The sequence below is a fragment of the Balaenoptera ricei genome, chromosome 11 (assembly GCF_028023285.1).
Source record: "Balaenoptera ricei isolate mBalRic1 chromosome 11, mBalRic1.hap2, whole genome shotgun sequence".
Lineage (NCBI taxonomy): Eukaryota > Metazoa > Chordata > Mammalia > Artiodactyla > Balaenopteridae > Balaenoptera > Balaenoptera ricei.
This window is the reverse complement of record NC_082649.1, coordinates 9,002,241-9,024,527: the sequence shown is the minus strand read 5'-3', so window position 1 is coordinate 9,024,527 and position 22,287 is coordinate 9,002,241. Positions and strand designations below refer to the sequence as shown.

The window sequence follows — 22,287 nt, the reverse complement described above, 5'->3', positions numbered from 1 at the left end:
ATCAATTCACACTATCAACTGCATTTCAAAACATCGAAATAGTAACAGTTGCACAAAATCCCAATGGAAGCAACTAAAAACAACAAAGAAACCAAAAATTCCCCCCAAAGTTAACCGCACACACACACACACACACACACACACACACACTCCTCATAACGTCAAGCAACTTGATGATGAGATAACTGCAGGACACTCGACAAACTGATGCACCTTCTCATACTGCCATTCTAGAGCAGAAACAGGAGTTTCATTCTCTTTGGTCCACGCAGCCATACACTTAATGTGTCCAAGTTATTTTCTGGCTAATTTCAGATTCTGAACCATGTGTTCCATGTTACCTTACCATGGTAACTTTCTGAAACATGAAATAACCGTGTGTTAAAATAAATATTCATTTCTATAGCTCTCAAACCATTTCAACATGTTACTGGTAATTCCTCCCAAAGAATACGAACACTTAAAATTATTGACCAAATAATTTAAAGAATTTAAAGAATAACCAAAGTAAAGGAAGAACACAATTCAAGTCTAACAGAAAAGGAAAAATCAAATTGACTTGGAAGATTTAGGCCTAAATTTAATTTAGGATAATGTCAGGAATATAAAGAACACATGAAAACAATTTCAGGCTTGAACATAATAAAAAGAATCAATTTTAAGATTTACTTTAAAGATCTCTAAGAATGCATAGTTGCTTCTTGGGTTTTTTAAAAACAAATTTCCAAGCCACAGTGTTACTAAACTCCCCCACCGCCCCAAACTGGCTTCCATACTGGTAAAATACCCCCAACTCCTCATCGGTGAGTTGTTGACACTATTCTGCTTTTTGGTGGAGAAAAGGTGCCGTGGGTAAACAAAGGTCTTATATTTGAATGGGACCTAATAGAAACTTATGGTTTTCCAAATTAGATTATAAAACAGTGAGGCTAGAGTATGCAGATTATTTTTTGGATTGTCCTTTACTTCATATTTTCTGCAGCTGGCTCTTCCTTTGAGTTAGCATATATATAATTGTATCTGGTATTAAAAAAATCTCAGTAGGAGACAAATTCCACCAGGTTCTGTGCTGCCCTTACTTCTTGTACTCTTAAATACAATTGCATATTGCCAAAACCTCTTAAGGATTTTTTCATTCTAATAAATGTCATCACAGATTCTAGTAAACTTAAATAACAGCATAAAACAAGCGCTGAACAACTGAAATGAATAACTCAAATATGCATTCAATACTGTATTGATATGCTGAGATTTGTTGCCAAATTTTATAATTATTTACTATATTCCCCAATTTTTACTTAGAGAAATTATGATGCTACCACATACCCAAAGTAAGATAGTTTATTACTCTTCCTATATGTTTCTTATCTACAAATGAGGCTTCCTGCTTTCATAGCCTAATTTAGGCCACTCTTTAAATATAGTTAATACTCCAGAATGAAAGACTGCTTATGTTTTGTCAAAAATCAAGATATATGCAACAAGTAATATAATCCCACTGAGATACTAGTTGTAAAGATGTTTTCTCCATGAGATACATGGCAAAAACTTTCTTTAGAAGGGTCAAGAATGCAACGTGCATTTCAGATTTCTTACAAAATTTATAAGAAAATTTTCAAATTATACTTTTGTGACACACAAGCTACAATCAATGTGTATGACCCATAAAGTTTTTAATTTCATATCAATAGAATGTTTATGTATGAGGGAAACTATTAAAAGAGTGTTACTTAAGTGAGTGAAAAGGGTGCACCCTATAGATCTACTTTGAGTCGTTAAAAGAGTTCAGCAGTTTTCCATTAAGTATTATTTTTCACGTAAATAACAATAATGCCTAATTTATATGAAAGCCCTAAATCCCAGAAACGTTCAACATAAAAAATCAAATAATTTGTCTCATATTAAATGATTCAGTATTCAGCACTCATACGGGATTTAGCATTACAAAACAAAAATCTCACTACACCACCTGAATTCATGTCAAATATGTTCACAGCACTCATCTACATCTACACTTGCAAATTTCACATGATCAATGTTAAAAAAAAGAAAAGAGTTTGGCACATATGTCAATTCTTCAAAACGTCCCTGTAACTTAACACAACACTGTTAAGAACGATGATTCAATGCCAGTGTTAACCTGATTGGCAGCTAAACAAGGTGCTTTTTCTTGTAGCTTCACGTAGTGTCATGCGCCTTGCCTGGGACGGAGGCACGTAAGGTGCAGTGCGGTAGTGCAATCACTTGAACACCAGAGGGCAATCTTCCCACACAGCTCAAGGCCTTATGTTTTGACCTGCTCCTTCCACATTCTTGTACAATTTCATTCCCACTTGTTAACAATGCCATTTTCAGAGAATCTGTACATCTGCTTCCTTATGTGAAGTAAGACATGCCCACAGAAACCTCAGAGTGTGGCGAGGATCCTTGAAAAGGAGATGATTAATGTCAGTACGGTCTGTCCAACGCCCCACACCAGTGCTTCCAAGGGGGCCATGTTCTTCCCTGCCACTCTGTAAATGCCGGCAACTGCTGCACCTAGATGAGAAAGAGGGAGAGACAAATAACACCTTCATTCATTCTGAGACACGCTACCTGGCTGTAACTTAAGATCTCTTTTCATTTGAGCCAAACAGCAAGTCATCAATCATTCTCATTTTATAATTTTCTATGAAAGAGTTTCCATGTGATTGGTAAAAGTTACACTCTACCATATCACATTTACCCACAAAATTGAATAACAGGCTTTTCTATTCAACTGCAAAATATGTATTTATGGTATATGCTGCTTACTTGACACAAAATATGTTCATAAAAAATGAGTAATTCATTATCGTAATCTCTCAGCTGGGTGTTAAATCGGCCAGACCTCATCAGCACTCTTATAAACATATGACACAATATATTGGTAATTATAAATAATAATACAGAAAACCATACAATTTAATATAATTTCTAAATTATTCAAGAAAAAAGTTAATATTAAAGGAATTTAAATTTCTTTCAGTAAAATGAATTAATTCTTAAATGTCACATAAAATATCAGAATTTTGACTAATGTACTTACTTCACAATCTACCATATAAAATGGTTTAAGTGTTTTAATAAAGCATACAACTGTAAAGTTATTTGGAGACGAGTATCTTGACATCTAATAAAAGTGGAATATGAACCTGACATCCATCTGTTCCAGGAAAATTTTTTAGATAACATGCATTTCTGAGAATGAGAGAATCTCAGGAGCTTCAAAGCCCCGAGGCTCTGGTTCAACACTTCATCTTATTGCTATAGTATGTATAGTGATGTGGTATCTAAGAGGCTGATTTTAAAAGTACATTCAGAAATCATAAAATGAGGAAACATTTAAACTATGGTTATGCCATCTCACAGGTTGAGATGGCCTTAAAACTCTTCTCTAGAAAAAACTGTCTATGTATCCTAGAATGATCAAACAAAAAGAACAGAAATAAATTATTTGAAGACACTGAATTATAATTATTTGAGATAGAAATTCTACTCATAAAAATTAGCTGAGAATTAACTCCATAGTTCAAAATATTATATTCCTCTATAGAAGATATAAATAGGAAAAGCAAATTATTAATTTAAGCCAAGGGCTTTCATATACATATTTTAAAGAAGGAAATTAAAATTTATAGTATATTTACAGCATACTATGTATCTTGACAGGAACTTTATCATCTTAAATATCATATCACTCCTGAGTATTATTACTTAATTTAAAGATGAAAAAAACAGAGGTTCAGAGAGTTTCAATTACTAGCCCAAGGAAATACAGTAAGTACAGAGCTGGAATTTCAATCCAGGTTAGTCTGGCTATAAATTTCCAAATCATTCTATCATTTCACATTTACACCAAGTGAAAAAGAGAATAAGGAATTCAGAAAATAATAAAGTAACTGATAATTATCTCAATACTAAATAAAACTCCTAGTAGCACCAACATTTACTTAATCAAGTAATAAACTTCACTAGTATAATTAGTCATATCCTCAAATTTTAGAATTGGATAACATTCTGAAAATATTTTAAAGATCTTAGCCTTGTTTGTTATCAGAAATTATGTTAAAATAAGCCTGAGAAATACTGTCTTTACTTTGGGTTCACCCTAGATTTCCATGACTATCTTCAATTTTAAAAACCACAATTTGGCCTCCATTTCTCCAGCACTAAATTTTCAAAAATGATCCAAAAGGTGAAAAACATAGCAATTACTAGCTCAGGCTGCCTGGGAAGTGCCAATTTGTTCATTCAAACATCTCATGCTTATATAAAGTTAAGAGCATGGATTTTGGAGCTAGACTTGTGGGTTAAAATCCAAGCTCCACTAATGAGTAGCTGTGTTACACTGAGCAATCACTTAACCTCCCTGTGACTTATTTCTTCAACTGTAAAATGGGTGGGTTTGAAGATAATACTTGGAAAGGGCTTAAAATAGTGTCTGGTCCTAGTATGTACTCCAAATTTTGGTTAGTAGTTGTTGCAGTAGTAAATGATAAAGGAATTTCCAATCAGTGATTCATCATTCAATAAATGGTGTGGAACAACTGATAGCCACTTGGAAGAAATAAATTTAGGTCCCTACTTCACACCACTCCCCAGAGTAAATTCAGATGGGTTATAAAACTAGATCTTAAAAGCAAATAAATAAAATGAATTTCACTTTGGAAGGCTTGCTGTTTGAGGAATAACTTACAAAACCACAAATAACCCACTTTTCTTTATACTCTTTCAAGAAACAGAGGATAAGATCTTCAACCCTATAATGTAAAGGGAGAAAAACCACTGTAAAACTCCAGTTTCCAAAATCAAGAGAGATATTTATAGCGTTATACAGAAAATAAAACGAACTACCGTTTTCCTCCCAGTAGATAATCAGGAACCAATTTGTAAGTTACAACTTCCCTTCATAAGAAGCAGATTTACACTAGCTCCCATTGCACTATATCATTTCACAACCCAGAAGCACTAGTCAGAAAAGACTGTTCCAGTGGAACTCTTAATGGAAAAGATCTGAAAGAAAACAATTCTGTGTGCCTATTAAATGATTTTGGAAACACTGCTATTAAATATTGAGCAGATATGAAGGAGTATTTATAAAATACATGTAGACTGTTAAAAAAAAAAACCACACAACAAATTCCCAAGTACCACCATCCAACTGAAGAAAAGAACATTACTATTTCATTTGAGGTTCCAGTGGACTCTCCTCAATCACATCCCATTCCCTCCCAAATTTGGTTTTTATCATTCCTTTGCTTTTCTTCAGCTTTACCGCCTGCCTATATCCTAAGATGTCTATTATTTAGTTTTTTAAATAAATGAATTCTATATAAATTGATACTGTAAGTATTTTGGAATTTTTGGCTCAATGTTATATTCAGAAAATTATCCATCTTGTTGTATATAGCAGTAATTCATACATTTACACTGTTGTATAGAATTCCAAGTATGAATATACCACAACTTATTTATCCATTCTACTGTGGATGACATTGTTTCTAGTCCTTAACAATGACAAACCCTGCTTCTGTAAACATCCTTGTAACATGACCTCTGGCACACATATGCAATCGAGAGTTTCTCTACCACGTGGGTAAAAGTAGAATTGCTCAGTCCTATGTTATGGGCATTTTCAACTTTACTAGGTAATGCCAACTTGTTTTCCAAAGTAATTGTACCAATTTATATCCCAGTTACTCCATATCCTCAGAAGCAGTTGATATCTTTAAAAAAATTTTTTGTCAGTCTGGCAGGTAAGAGATGTTATCTCTGCAATTAATTTGGGTTTCCCTGATTTTTAATGTCATTGAGCTTTTCCTCACATATTCTTCACATTTGGCCGTTAGGGTTTCTACTTCTATGAAATGTTCGTCAAATCTTTTGTCGATTTTTCTATTGGATTGTCATTTTCTTATTTGATTCATAGGGTTTTGTAAAATACAGTTTGGATATTAATCTTTTTACATTTATATAAGCTAACAAATGTCTTCCCCCAATTTGTGCTTTAGTTTTCACTCCTGTTAAGATGTATTTTACTGAACAATAGCCAGTTGAAAGAGTACAAATGTTGTGATCCTTATTTTCCTGGTGAAATGTATGCAAGAATGAAGAAGGCAGAAGTGTAATAGGGTGCCTGAAATAGATGAAACATGTTCGGAACTGCCACCGTGAACAACAGCAGAAGGTATCAATTAGAAATATGTAAAGATCCCAAAAGTACTAAGGGGCTAGAGAAGACTGGCATAGCAAAGATGAAGTGGAGAAAGCAATTCTGCTGAGCTGAGCTGAAGGTAAATAACAGATGTAAACTTGCAAGGACAAGGGTGACTAGGAGAAGAGTCACCAGTGGACAGAGATGTCAATATACAGCAACATAAAGTGTCTGCAGAGAGGTGGACCACTGAAAAGTGATTTGATCTGCCCTCCACATTCCTGAGAGAATGCAAATATAAAGGTTAAGGCAGATTTGGTTCTAATGGTGTTGATTCTCAGTTTGTGTAATCAGATCAGGGGTCAGCAAACTATGATCCACAGGTCCAGTCTGACTCACCACCTGTTTTTGTACAGCATGTGAGCTAAGAATGGTTTTTACATTTTTAAATGGTTTAAAAAAAATCAAAAGAATAATAATATTTCATGATACATGAAAAGTGTATGAAATTCAAACTTTAGTGTCCATAAATAATGTTTTATTGGCATACAGCCATAGTCATTTCTGATACTGAACTATCTTTGCATTCCTAGGATAACATTCTTAAAGTAAATGAACCTATACTTTTCCATCCTGTAGTCTTCATCTTGTTTAGCAACAAGATTACTTTGCTCCAGCAAATATGCTGTGCACAGTTTTTAATCTTTCCATTTCCTGCAATAATTTGGAAAAAATAGGAACTGTTCCCTGAAAATTTGGTAGATCTCATCTGTAAACCTCATTTGAGTCTGGACTTCTTTTAGGAGGAGGGGTCTTCAACATTTCAATTGTTTAAAAATACTTATTGTAATATTCATATTTTCTATTTCTTCTTATGCCAATTTTAGCAACTTATATTTAGGAATATATAGCTGTTTACAAAACTGTCATTTTTATAGTTCTTTATTCTACCTTTATTATTGAGTCTGTAGTTATTTCTTCTATGCTGTTCCATATTTTACTTTTCTGTCTTAACTATTTGAGTTACGGCAGCAATCTATTCACCTTATTATCTTTCCAGAAAACCAGTTTTTTGCTTTGTTATTAATCTCTCATAACCTCAACTTAAAAAACTTAAATGCATTTCTCTATAAATAAAAAATATATATATATATAATAAAACTAAACAACATAATTAAAAAAGATACCATGCACAACAACCATAACATAATAAGAGTTTAGGGATTAACTTAATCAAAATATACAACCCTCCTATTGAAAAAAACACTTTTAAACTCTAACAAAAGACGCAGAAAATGATCTGAACAAATGGAGATACATTACATGTTCTTGGGTGGGATTTAATTTAATATGTCAATTCTTCCCAAATTAACCTCTACAATCAATTAAATCCCCATAAAAATCACAGTTATACTTTTTGAGGAACTCAGTAGACATATTCTAAAATGTATATGAAACAATAAAGGTCCATGAATAGTTATGTTAACTTTGAGAAAGAAAAGAAATGAGAGGGACCAGCCCTACCAGATATTAAGAAATACTACAAAACAATAGAGACAAAAAAATGAGGCCTTGCTGCAAGAACAGATAAAAAGACTAATAAACCAGAACAGAATTTGAAGACAGGTCCATGTACCTTGAGAACACAGTACACAAAAAAAGATGAATCAATGGATAGATTTTTTTACTGGTGTGGTAAAAATTGACTTACTACATGGGAGGAAAAAAAATATACCTGGAATCCTATCTAGTTCCAAACACAAAGACAGACTCTAGACCAGAAGGCAAATTATGACCTGAATGTCAGACATCTGTTTTTGTAAATAAAGTTTTATTGGAAAAAGCCATGCCTATTCATTTATCAATGTCTATGGCTGCTTTTATGCCCTAATGGCAGAGCAGAATAGTAGTGACACAGACCCTCTGGCCTGCAACGTTTAAAATAGTTAGTATCTGGCCTTTTAAGAAAATGTTTGCTCAGTCCTGCTATAGATAAATTAAAGACTTTAATACAAAGGTAAAACTATAAAATTAACAAAAGAAAATATATCAGAATATCTTTTGACCTTGGTGTGGAGGAGAACTTCTTAAATAAAATTCTAAATTATAAACCATAGGCAAAAAGACTCTTTAAGCTGATTATATACAATAAGGATTTCTGCTCAATAAACAACATCATGGATGAAGGTACTGATAAAAGACAGAGAAGTTATTTGCAAAGTTCAAAACCAATAAGACACCAATACATCTAAGAAACATCTATCATTTAATAAAAAACAAGAACCCCAAAAGAAAAGCACAGAATTTAAAGAAGCAATTTGTAGGAGAAGAAGTCTAAATATATGATAAGAATAAAAAGAGATGTTCAAATTCATTAGTAATCAGAGAAATGCAAATTAAATCAACAAAGAGGTGTCACTTTAGCCCTCAGACTTGCTAAAATTAGACAGCAATACAATGCCAAGCAATGGCATTATAGAGAAACCCATTTCCTCCCAATTCTGGTATTAACTATCAGCACTAACTAAAATGAAAAATCACTCTATTCTGGAAATAAAAATCTAAGAGGTAGTAAAATATAATAGATATGTATCTATATTCAGTCAGCCATCATTTGCTGAATACAGATATTTAGCCATCATTTGCTGAATTGAATATACAGCTATGATTGTGCTAACACTCACAAAATACATTAAGAAAATAAATGCAGTTAAATATTCACATTGGCTAGTTTTCTTAATTCAAGTGTTTGCAGGTCAAAAAATTAGCCAGAAGAAATTTATATGTTTTATTGTTAACCTGGATACAAATTTTTACTTGAAATTGTGTCAGACATATTTGTAAGGATTTTTAAATATAACACTGCAGTTTCCAAATTCATTAGCTTATTTTATTCTTGACTGAATTGAAAGCAGGTAATATATACATACACATCACTAGGGAAGTAGAATCATGTTCTCTTTAAAATTTCACAATAATTTACACCAATAAACACACATATAATACACATACTACTTTCGACTTTGGAACAAGCTGTTCCTTCTTCCTTCCTCCTCTGTTTACGGTGCCACAATTATAGCAGTGGCCCACATCAAGAACGTCAGCAGTCCCTTTCATGTCTCTTTGTATGCCACCACAGTGAATAACAACCAATTTGGATTTTTCCCTTTGCCACAGTCCTGACACCAACTCCTTTTCCAACCCACTGCCACTAGTCTAGTTCAGATCTAGCCTCAAATTCAGATCACAGTTAATGCCTCAACTCTTCTTCTTTCCCCTTTTTCCTCCCTTCTTCCCTCCCCCCACTTTCTTCCTTCCTTTCCTCTGTGCTTCCTCCCTCACTACATCCATCTATCCAACCAGTATTTTCTGAGTATCTGTTCCATTCCAGGTACTGTTTTATTGTTGGAGATTCAGCAGTGATGAAGACAGACAAGGTCCCTGTTCTTTCAGAGTTTCTTCTTGGTCCTTTCTTCACATATATTCTACATTCAGCCATAAAATAAATTTTCCTATTGAATTGCTTTGCCCCTTTCCAACCCCATTCTAAAATACCTAATTGTTTTCCATGACCCACAGAATAAAGTCCAGACTCTGGCTGGCCGTCCAAGATCCTTGAGGATCTGGCTCTTTCCTACTGGAATTTCCTACTACTCCACTCTGCACATTCGGTGCTTCAGCTAAATCCGATTGCTTGTTTTAAACTCTACCTATGGCAAAATGAATGAAGTACCATGTGAGAAATCTACAGGTTGAATGCAGCAACAACAAAAACCTAACGCAAGATAACACACAAAAACCAAATAGTAAATGAAGACAGGATGAGAAAATAGACTACTCCCTATTTCCCGCAACTGTTTTATGACTGTCTCATTTGTGCCACAGGACAAACCCAGAGACATGGGAACAGGGCTCTCCCCTCCAGGCAAGGTGTGCTGATCACTCTGGGAAAAGGTGACTGTGGGACACAGAAGGAGGGAGGCCTTGATGCCATGGAAGAAAAGGACTTTCTCTCATCTCTGGGGCTAAGAACAAACTTAGAAAGGAAGACACCCTCGTTGGCGAGTCTTGAAGCAGATCCAGCAGCGACAGCCAGCTGCCCTAGCCTCCCAGAAGCCGGACAGAGTGAACGGCAACAGAAGCTCTGCTGTTCACCTGCAGTGACGAGACCACACAGCAGAGAGAAGCACCAGTGTCTGGCAGAACCACACGAAGCAAGCGGCTGAGGCCCCTCCAGGCTCAACAGGATGCATCTAAGTTCTGGCTCAACTAGCACAGCAGAACCCAAGTCTGGAGTTGGGGCCTAAGTACAGCGCTAAGAGGAGAAGGTCAGAGGGAGTGAACCTGAGGACTGTAGGACATGCACATGAGGCAGCACAGTAGAAAACTTGCAAACAGCTGGAGGACGTAAAGTGGCTAATTTCTAGTAGGCCAGGGGAGATTTATGTCATAATAATTTGTGTTTAAGAAGGAAGTGCACTATTATGGTCAATTAATCTGCATACGACAGAGGAGGCAAGAATATAAAATGGAGAAATTCAAAAAGTGGTGCTGGGAAAACTGGACAGCTACATGTAAAACAATGAAATTAGAACCTTCTCTGGCACCATATACAAAAATAAACTCAAAATAGATTAAAGACCTAAATGTAACACTGGATACTATAAAACTCCTACAGGAAAACATAGGCAGAACACTCTTTGACATAAATCGCAGCAAGAGTTTTTTGGATCTATCTCCTGAAGTAATGGAAGCAAAAGCAAAAACAAACAAATGGGAACTAATTAAACTTAAAAGCTTTTGCAGAGCAAAAGAAACCATAAACAAAATGAAACAACAACCTATGGAATGGGAGAAAATATCTGCAAACGATGCGACCGACAAGGATTGATTTCCAAAATATACAAACAGCTCAACAACAAAAAAACAAACCACCCAATCAAAAACTGGGCAGAAGACCTAAATAGGTATTTTTCCAAAGAAGACATACAGATGGCCAATTAGGCATATGAAAAGATGCTCAACATTGCTAATTATTAGAGAAATGCAAATCAAAACTATAATGAGGTATCACCTCACACCAGTCAGAATGGCCATCACCAAAAAGTCTACAAATAATAAATGCTAGAGAGGGTGTGGAGAAAAGGAAACTCTCCTACAGTGTTGGTGGGAATGTCCATTGGTACAGCCATTATGGAGAACAGTATGGAGGTTCTTTAAAACGCTAAAAATAGAGTTACCATATGACTCAGCAATTCCATTCCTGAGCATATATCCAGAGGAAACTCTAATTTAAAATGATAGGGCTTCCCTGGTGGCACAGTGGTTGAGAATCTGCCTGCTAATGCAGGGGACACGGGTTTGAGCCCTGGTCTGGGAAGATCCCACATGCCGCGGAGCAACTAGGCCCGTGAGCCACAACTACTGAGCCTGTGCGTCTGGAGCCTGTGCTCCGCAACAAGAGAGGCCGCGATAGTGAGAGGCCCGCGCACCGCAATGAAGAGTGGCCCCCGCTTGCCGCAACTAGAGAAAGCCCTCACACAGAAAGGAAGACCCAACACAGCCATAAATAAATAAATAAATAAAGGAGTTCCTTAAAAAAAAAAAAAAAAAAACCTTTAAAAAAAAAAAAATGATAGGGCTTCCCTGGTGGCACAGTGGTTGAGAATCTGCCTGCTAATGCAGGGGACACGGGTTCGAGCCCTGGTCTGGGAAGATCCCACATGCCGCGGAGCAACTAGGCCCGTGAGCCACAACTACTGAGCCTGCGCGTCTGGAGCCTGTGCTCCACAACAAGAGACACCGTGACAGTGAGAGGCCCGCACACCGCAATGAAGAGTGGCCCCCGCTTGCCACAACTAGAGAAAGCCCTCGCACAGAAACGAAGACCCAACACAGCCAAAAATAAATAAATAAATAATAAAAATAAGTAAATTTAAAAAAATAAAAATAAAAAATAAATAAATAAATAAAATAAAATGATACATGTACCCCAATGTTCATTACAGCACTATTTACAAGAGCCAACACATAGAAGCAACCTAAGTGTCCATGGACAGATGAATGGATAAAGATGTGGTATATATACACAATGGAATATTACTCAGAATAAAAAAGAATGAAATAATGCCACGTGCAGCAACATGGATGAACCTAGCAATCATCATACTAAGTGAAGTCAGACAGAAAAAGACAAATGTCATATGATATCACTTATATGTGGAATCTAAAAAAAAATGATACAAATAGACTTATTTACAAAACAGAAACGCACTCACAGATGTAGAAAGTAAAGTTATGCTTACCAAAGGGGAAAGGGGGGGAAGGGATAAATTTGGAATTTGGTATTAACAGATACACACTACTATATATAAAATAGTTAAACAACAAGGACCTACTGTATGGCACAGGGAACTATATTCAATATCTTGTAATAACCTACAATGGAAAAGAATTTGAAAAAGAATACATATATATGTATAACTGAATCACTTTGCTGTATACCTGAAACATTGTAAATCAACTATACATCAATAAAAAAATTAAAAACTTTAAAACCCAAGAATTTAAAAGGAAAAAAACATGTAATTGCTACTTCTAAACTTCCAACTGTTCTTAAAATATAAATAAACCAATTTGTCCTGAAATTTATTTAAATGATTAAAAATTAAGACTATGTGAAATAATAATAACTAAAGCTTAAAAAATATTTTAAGTATGTCAAAATTAGAATTTATTCCAATTTTAATTTCCTGGTTTTAAAGAAGGCAAATTACCTGTAATATATTTAGAATATACTTTTAAAAAAAGAAGGAAGTGCACTTTTATTTTGCAGTCACAGGCAGATGACATCAAGGACCTAAGAGCTATATCTTCACTTTTTTTAAATGACAATTATCACTGGCATATTTGTGTGCCTACCTCTCTCCCTTACCACATAGTGAGCTCCTTTAAAGCAGAAACTACATCCACTATAAGATAAATTTTCCCACGAACTGCTTTACCTCTTGCCAATTTCTACAAGTTTTTCCAATTCCCCAAAACCTTCCATAATGAGTATTCATACAGCAGAAGTACCAAAACTATCTGTTCAGTAATTAAGTGAACTGATCTTTACCTTCTAGATGAAGTGTGGTTAGTGCTGAGAAATATTCTACATGAAAGATTACACTGTTGCATTTACAATAAGAATAAAGTTACCAAAACTGTAAGTGCATATAAAATTATGTGCTTAAAACTAAATCAACTTACTAGTAATCATTGCCCCAGTCACGGAAGCCAGAAATCCGATGCTGACTGCAATGACAGAGATTACTCTCCCCTGCCGATGCCTCTGTAGCATCACGAACATCAACACTCCTGCAGCACCATGGACAAACAGAGAGGAGAAGAGAGCCCAGAGGAAGATCCAGTACCACATCTCTGAAAGGAAAAGCAAAGTGTTAATAATTCTGTTGAAAAACATCTTAGAAAATCCAGTTTAACAAATAGTGAGCACCCATGATCTGGAAGTAGGTTAAATGAGATAACAGATTAAAAACATGCCTAGTACAGTACTTGATACATAGTAGTACTAAATAAATTTTAACCGTTATCATCGTCACTAATGCTTGATGGGGAAATCATTCCCTCCATGACTTCAGAAGGTCAACGCCTCTAATTTCCTCTAAATGTGCCCATCATATAGCTATAATCTATTAATTTCTCTAATAAACCCTCATGTCTGCAAATCTCTTGCAATAAATTGTATAAGTTAATTTAACTGCTGTTTGATATATAATTTTCTATCTTCTATACTAAGTGCCCAGACATTTTTAAAAACTACCACTTAATTCAAATAATAAGTAAAATAAGTACAAAAATTATCTGTTCAATAAATAAATGGGGCTTCCCTGGTGGCGCAGTGGTCGAGAATCTGCCTGCCAATGCAGGGGACCTGGGTTCGAGCCCTGGTCCGGGAAGATCCCACATGCCGCGGAGCAACTGGGCCCGTGAGCCACAATTACTGAGCCTGCGCGTCTGGAGCCTGTGCTCCGCAACAAGAGAGGCCGCGATAGTGAGAGGCCCGCGCACCGCGATGAAGAGTGGACCCCGCTTGCCGCAACTAGAGAAAGCCCTCACACAGAAATGAAGACCCAACGCAGCCATAAAAATAAATAAAAAATAAATAAATTAAAAAAAAAAAACTTGCTTCCTTTTAAAAAATAAATAAATAAATAAATAAATAAATAAATGAACTGATCTTTACCTTCAGAATTCAGAAATAAGTCAGTGATTTTTATCTTTTATGATTTTAAGAATTTCAGGCCATCTCCCTCTTGGCTCTCACCTTTACATACTAAAGAATCAGAATTTTTTTAATTCTTTGTCTCAGGTCATATGCTAGTCCTCAGCAGGAGCTCCTCAAGCTCTATCACCCTTTCTTCAATGTAGCCTCAGTTACTGTTCATTGAAGCCTGGTTTACAGACAGTTGATGAGCATGCCTTTCATTCTCTCTCTTTCTGGCTGAATGGTGGTTGCCAAGGACTTGGGGGAGAGGGAAATGGGGGACTTATTTTAAAATGGCTACAAACACAAGGGATCTTTGTGGCAATGGAACTGCTCTGTATTTTGACTGTGGTGGTGGATACATATACAAGTGATAACACTGTACAGAACTAAATACACACACACACACAAATGAGTACAGGTATACAAGCAACACTTGTGGAATCTGAAAAAGTTTGGTGGGTTGTATCAATGTCAATATCCTGGTTCTGATATTATGCAACAGTTTTCCAAGATGTTCCCATTGGGTAAATGGGGTAAAGGGCACGTGGGTTCTCTCTGTATTATTTCTTACAACTGCATGTGAATCTACAATTATCTCAAAATTAAAAGTTTAATTTTTAAGAAGAGAGGATATATAGAAAACAGATTTTTTTAAAAAATCAGTTTCAGCCTGCTAAATTCTAAGGAATTGACACTTAGAATGGACTTATAATTTGAAATCATTTCAAGGAAGAGACATCTGATATATTTTTCAGTGTTAAAGTACCATGCATGCTTCTCTGTGGCATAAGAGAGAGATGCTGGTGATTAAGGAAAAACAGACAAAGCTTGCCTTTTAGAGGTTTTTCTCTTCCAGCTTTCAGAGAAGTAATGCTTTCACACTGTCATTCCCAAACAAATAGCTTCAATTTATAAAAAATAAAGACAAAATTGCTTAACTTGCCCTGAAGAATATTTATATTTTAAAAGATATAATTTTCCAGAGTGACCCTAACAAAGCGAGGCTATAATACAGCAACAACAGGGTGGGGAGGGATGCTCATCAAGGCGGTTCTGAGATGAGACAGGCGCTGGAACAGGCACCTACTCTTAATAAGAGCAGCCATTTGCCTTGATCCCCAATCCTGCTTCTTACCAGGGCTACCCCCAAAAGCACTTTTATTTGTTGTCCTTATAAAACAGGTAGAGTGAAAATTTTCTTGACTATATGTAACACTATGAACAGGGATTATCTGACATTATAAGTAATGTTGTTTGCCTACTGACTATATAGCTATAGTCAGTTTACCTAATAATTAGGAAAATTAAGTCTAATGTCTTATAAATCCCCAAGATATCAAAGAACTATACAACTGAAACAGAATCTCAGATGGTCCTCTAATGACCAATCCAGGATTATCCCTCAAGCAGACTGAGCACAAACTGCCCAAACTCAAATTTATTTTTATGTTTCTTTGTTTTTCTTAATCACACTATTTATCATGGAAAAAAAACCCGAATGCTGCTGAGAATATCTACAATTAATTTAGATTTCATGTTGTTACTACTATTTTAAATTACCTGATAGATCAATACAACCATGTCAGTGAACAGGGCCTCTGAAGACCTGGATCTACTCCAGATAAACAAGTCTGTCTAAGGTCTGACTCACTATTGGCAAACGCAGGACACCTGGAGAACTGCAGGACCCTAAGAGTAGAGCGAGGACAGATGCCCCAGAGCCCTAGAGAAAGAACAGGTGCTAAGAACGGGAGAGGAGTACGACCACCTTTTCTTAACCTGTGCAGGCTTGTACGGCTAATGTGAACACCCAGAGGCCCAGCTTTCTCTTTCCACCCATATCCCACCTAATCCAAGCTTCTAGCAACTGAGCGACAATAAAAGGATGAAGCCAGAGGGAGACTTTGCTGGTGCCGAACAAAATACACTCTACAAAACAGAAACCTTGAAGCATGCCGTCCATACAATTACCGTAATTCACTGAAAGGAGATGTTCCGTCTTCATTAAAGCCCTTTCATTATTTTTCCCTATTCAAGGCTGTCCATAATCTTCATCTTAAACTGAATTGTTGCAGTGTGTTTGTTTACTTTTAGTGGGATAAGCGGCAGAGGAGTAGTGATTTGTTCCAGTCTCCAAACAATTCTGGAAATAGCCCTGATCCCAATCTGTATCTCTCTCAGCCCTGGTTGCCAAGTCACTAAAAATTATCTTCTGTGCTTTAGATTTTAATCTTTGGACAAAATTATTTATGAGAAATGAATTTCTCTAGATATCTAGAATATATTAACTAAGTAAAAACAAGTCAAAGAATGGTACATATTGTATGATCCTATTTGTTCAAAAATTATAGGTACAGAGAAACACATAAACAGATTCTAACAATGGCTATCTTTTAAAGATAAGAGAGGAGATGGGTTATATTATTTTATTCTTTACTGATTATTTTTTAGCAACCAGCCTGGTTTTGTTTGTTTGTTTTTTTTACTTTACTGCAGATACACTGTCTTTAAAAGATAGTTTTTCATTCTAGAATTCATCAAAGGAGAACATGCTCTATGAAGCCAATGCTTCTCAACCCAGACTGCTCACAAGAATTACCCACAGAGCAACTAAAACTATCACTTGAGGGGGGACCTAAACAATTATATTTTCATCAATTCAACCAGATAATCATGACATGCAATAAAGACAGAAATCACCACTCTAGGCTAAGGTTACATAAGAGGTACTTACTAAAAAAATCCAAAAGTCATAAAAACAACAAAACCTATCTCAATAGACAAACACTAAACATAATTTTTAATCCTCTATAGCATATCTAACCCTTCTAACAAAATCATTAGCAAGTAGATACTGAACATTTATATGTATTCAACATACTCTAAGCCTCAAGGTGAAAATAACATACCAGTAAGACTAAATTTGGGAGCTGTTCATAATTTCTATCTTCTTTATAGAAATGGTCCTCGTTATATGTTTAAATAATGTGTTCAAATTTGGTTACCTCAAGTTTTTTTTTTTTCATTCCAGCAAATCTAAGGTGTGGCAATTGCCCCCCCTTACTTTCTGACACCAGTGACTTCTCAGTTTGGGGATGTGTCCCACATAAGCAGCTTATTAAACTCTCAGGGAGATGATGCATTTATAATTTGAAAAAATCCCCTAGATCAGGGGTTGGCAAAGTATGGACCATGAGTCCTATCTGACCACCAACTGTTTCTGTACAGTCTGCGAGCTAAGAATGGTTTTTACATTTTGAAATGGTTGAAGAAAAACCAGAAGAACAGTATTTCATGACACACAGAAAGTACACAGAATTCAAATTTCAGTGTCTATAAAGTTTTCCTGGAACACAGTCATACTCATTCATATTGTCGATGGCTACTTTCATGCTACGATGGCAGAACTGAGTAGTTATGACAGAGGCCACATGGCCCACAAAGCTGAAAGTATTTACTGCAGTTACTATATATATGCTGAGTATGTTAAATACTGGTCCTTTATAGAAAAAGCTTGCTGACTCCTGGTCTAGATGATTTTGACACATACTCCAGGGGGTTGGGTTGTCACCCCACACCCCACTGAAAATTAGTCACAGTACTTTCATATATTATCGAGACCTGACACTTTGGGTGTTGAACTAATGGTCTGTCAATGGCATATATTCTAATACCACAGGTTCTTCAGGGCACAGTATGCAGCTGACGCTATGGGGTACATACACCCATAGTTACACAGAACAAGAGGGAGAAATGTCAAGAAAGATCCCAAGAGAATTCGTTGCCACCTGAATTTTTAAAATAAACAGGACTGAACCAAACGATAAACACACTGGAGATGGAATGAGGGTGAGGAATGGGGAGTGGGGCACTCGAAGCTAACGGTTCTCAGCCTTGGCTAGGGGTTGGAGTTACTTGGGAGAGCCTAAAGGAAATATCACCCTCAGAAATTCTGACTTAATTGGGCTTCAGAATTTTTTAAAGTTTTGATTCTTATGCACAGCCAAGAGTGAAAAACTGCGCTAAGACAAGATGATCTAAGCATGAAATTATGTACAACTGAGAATATGCAATTGCAAAACCTCCGGTTTGGCTAAAGCCAAGGAATATGGAGAGAATTGGCTGCAGATCATAGAGGTGTGCTGGAGCAGCTTTTGTGGGGAAGGGAGGGTGCTTACAGACCCTAAAGATGTGGACTTTATCCTGAAGCTTGAAGGTTATGAGTAGCCAATGAAAGACTTTAAATAAGGAAGTGATACAATCACAATTTACCTTTTAAAAAATTAATTATCCTGGCAAGTATGGGAAAGGGGGACTAGAAAGAGATGAGAGACTATCAGAATATTTCAAGAGTCCCAAGAGAAACTCAGGCCTGGACTTAGGCACTGGCCTTAGGATTGAAAAGAATTTGAAATATTTAGGATTTGCTGATGGCCTGGACGATGGAGGTGAGGAAGATGTGATGTCTGGCCTCCCAGATTTCTGCTATGGACAGCTGAATAGACGACAGTGCTGTCAGGTTTGGAAACGTGGGAAAATGTGTTTCATACATAAGCAATACTATTCAAATGTTGGTGAGAAGCAAGGAGTAGAGAAGCTAAAGGCAAGAATATGTCAAGTAGAAAAATGTGAAGACTACCTATACATGTATATTATGGGCCACGTTTTAAAAAGCAGTAAATCTCAAGTTTGTTGTGTCTGCAATCTTCCTAAGTTCATGATTTGTCAAATTTTAAATCTATGATTACTAACACAATTCTGTTATTAGATATAAATTTGAATCAAATTTAGGCTATAGAAAGCTATAAAGAATGTCACTCTCACCCTAACAATGAGACAAAGATAAACTACAAAATCATAGCTCTTCTTTAGCCCATCAGTCAGGTGACGCTACAAGATAATGAAGTAACCTGAATTTCAAAGAGGGACAAGACCCTCCAAGGAGACAGCTGACATACTATGTTTCCTGTGGCAAAGCACAGGAACAGGAAGTGGGTACCATACAAGTGGGTAAAAAGAAATCAGCTAAAATTTTAACCAACAGTTAAAGTCCAAGTGTGCGATTAACCTGTCAGCTTGGAGTAAGTGACACAAGGAAAGTGCACAGTCACCTACAAGCTCTTTTCCACGGGTCTCTACCGAGCACTCCCTAGAAAGACGGAGACTGGAGAGAGCCACCCCAGTGATGTATGTTGGCCTACAGGAGGTGATCAGTGGCTGCTAAGGGAAACATAGACAACCTGGCGTGCTTCTTGGAAACCTTTTTCCTATTCAAAACAAGCCTTAGCCATTGCTGGAAGGCAGCAAATCCTGTCACCCTCAGGGGACAAGCAAAGACCCACTGCAGCTCCAGCTTGGGGAAGAGTAGAAGGAAAAATCCTTTACCCCTGGGGGAGGGGCAGAAAACCATCCAGGACCCAGGATCCTATTCTAAGCAGAGTCAGTTACTGCTGAGGGAAGGACAGAAGACTCCTGCCCAAGACCAATCACAGATACTAGGGAGAGTGTGGCTACCACGGTTCAGAAAGGCAGGACCGTGGACAGCCTCCCCCCAGATATCCCATTACACAGCGCTTGCCTGAGACTAAAACTGGACAGGACAAGAGAGAAATTTCCCCTGCCCCAGGTAATGAGCAACACAAGGCTGTGGCTGGGGGAAGGCAAGGGTGTGGAGAGACACCTCTTCCATGGTGCAGGCTTGCAGAGATGGCTAAAGGCTGACAATACAGCACTAACACTGATACCAACCCTGCAGCACCCAGCCCCCACCCTGAGTACAAGGCAACAACAGCACCTTCTGGGGAATTTGAAGCCTGGGGTGCGCTGAAGGTAACCATAACAAGAAAGCTCAAACTCGGCTCACTCCTGACTAAATTAAATCAACCTTCACCCTACTGGTCTAGCAGAAGAAGCCCATTTCCAGGCATAAATATTGATATTATATACCTCAGTCACTACTGTTATACATGCAAAGTCCTTAATTCAATAAAAAAATATTGAATTAAGACACCCTCAAAAACAGGAAAACCAATTCATTGTCAAGAAATAAAGTGATCAGACTTAGAGATGATCCAGATTTTAAAACAACCCGACAGGGACTTTATAATTAACATGTTAGAGACTCTCATGGAAAAGGTAGACAACTCACATGAACAGATGGGGAATTTCAGCAGAGAGGTGGAAAGTCCAAGGGAAAGTCAAATGAAAATGCTTAAAAAAAAAAACAAGAAAAGGCAAAAACAAAAAAAAAAAACCATGATATCAGAGATGAAGACTTCCTTTAATGGGCTCACCAGTAGACCTGACATAGTTAAGCAAAGAATCAGTGAACTTATCATAGCAGCACTATTTACAAGAGCCAAGACGTGGAAGCTACCTAAGTGTCCATCCACAGATGAATGGATAAAGAAGATGTGGTAATATAGACACAGTGGAATATTAGCCATAGAAAAGAATGAAATAATGCCATTTGCAGCAACATGGATGTACCCAGAGATCATCATATGAAGTGAAATTAAGTCAGAGAAAAACAAATAGCAAATGACAGCGGTCCCCAACCTTTTTTGGCACCAGGGACTGGTTTTGTGGTAGACAATTCTTCCATGGACCGGGGCGGGGGTGGATGGGTCAGGCAGTAATGCAAGCAATGGGGAGCGGCAGATGAAGCTTCGCTCACTCGCCCGCCGCTCACCTCCTGCTGTGCGGCCCGGTTCCTAACAGGCCGCGGACCGGTACCTGTCCATGGCCTGGGGGTTGGGGACCCCTGGCATATAATATTGCTTATATGTGGAATCTAAAAAATGATACAAGTGGGCTTATTTACAAAACAGAAATAGACTCAAAGACATAGAAAACAGACTTATGGTTACCAAAGGGGAAAGTTGGGGAGGGATAAATTAGGAGTTTGGGATTAAAATATACACACTACTATACATAAAATTGATAACCAACAAGGACCTACTGTATAGCACAGGGAACTATACTCAATATCTTGTAATAACTTATAATGGAAAAGAATCTAAAAAAGAATCTATTTACCTATCTATTTATATAACTGAATCACTTTGCTATACACCTGAAATTAACACATCATAAATCAACTACATTTCAATAAAAAATTTTAAAAAAAGAATCAGTGAATGTAAAAGTGGACAAATAGAAATTATTCAAATTGAAATATAAGAGAAAAAAGAGTGGGGGAAAAAAAAAGAAGTAGTAGGAGGGAAAAAAGGAACCATCCAAAAGCTATGGAACAATTTCAAATGGTTTAACATACATGTAATTGGAGTCCCAGATGGAGAAGAAAGAGATAATGGAGAAGAAAAATATTTAAAGAAATAGTGGCCAAAAATTTCTAAAAATAATAAAAGATATCGAACCACAAATCTAAGACTCCCAGAGAATCCTAAGCAAGATAAAGACCTCCCAAAAGAACTAAAAAATAACAAAACAAAAATAAAGCACACACACATACCTAGATTCACCACAGTGAAATGACTAAAAAACCAAAGATAAAGGGGAAGTATTGAAGAAGAAATAAGGAAAAAAGAAAGAGAAAAAAAGACACATTACACAGAGAGGGACAAAGATAAAAAGTATAGCAAACTTCTCATCAGAAGCAACCAAACCAGATGACAAAATACAATAACACTTTAAAAGACTAAAAGGGAAAAAAATGCAAAGCCAGAACCTATATTCAGGAGAAACATTTTTCAAATTTGGAGGTGAAATGAAGACTTTTTTCCAGAAAAAAAAAAAAAAAGAAACTGGAGAAATTAACTGCCAGTAGACCTGTGCTACATGGCATATTAAAGGAAGCTCTTCAAACAGGAGTGTAATA

General features: G+C 36.6%; 1 protein-coding gene across 1 annotated transcript in view; it reads right to left on the bottom strand.

Moving 5' to 3' along the window:
* Nucleotides 1-594: 594 nt before the first annotated feature.
* The window catches only part of TMEM170B (transmembrane protein 170B), a 31,927-nt gene continuing 10,234 nt past the window's right edge, over nucleotides 595-22,287 (bottom strand). The window contains exons 2-3 of the mRNA XM_059940646.1: nucleotides 13,427-13,597; nucleotides 595-2,538 (exon numbers count right to left, since the gene is read on the bottom strand). Coding sequence (XP_059796629.1) covers nucleotides 2,408-2,538; nucleotides 13,427-13,597 — 302 coding nt within the window. The 3' untranslated portion in view covers nucleotides 595-2,407. The remainder of the gene's footprint in view (nucleotides 2,539-13,426; nucleotides 13,598-22,287) is intronic.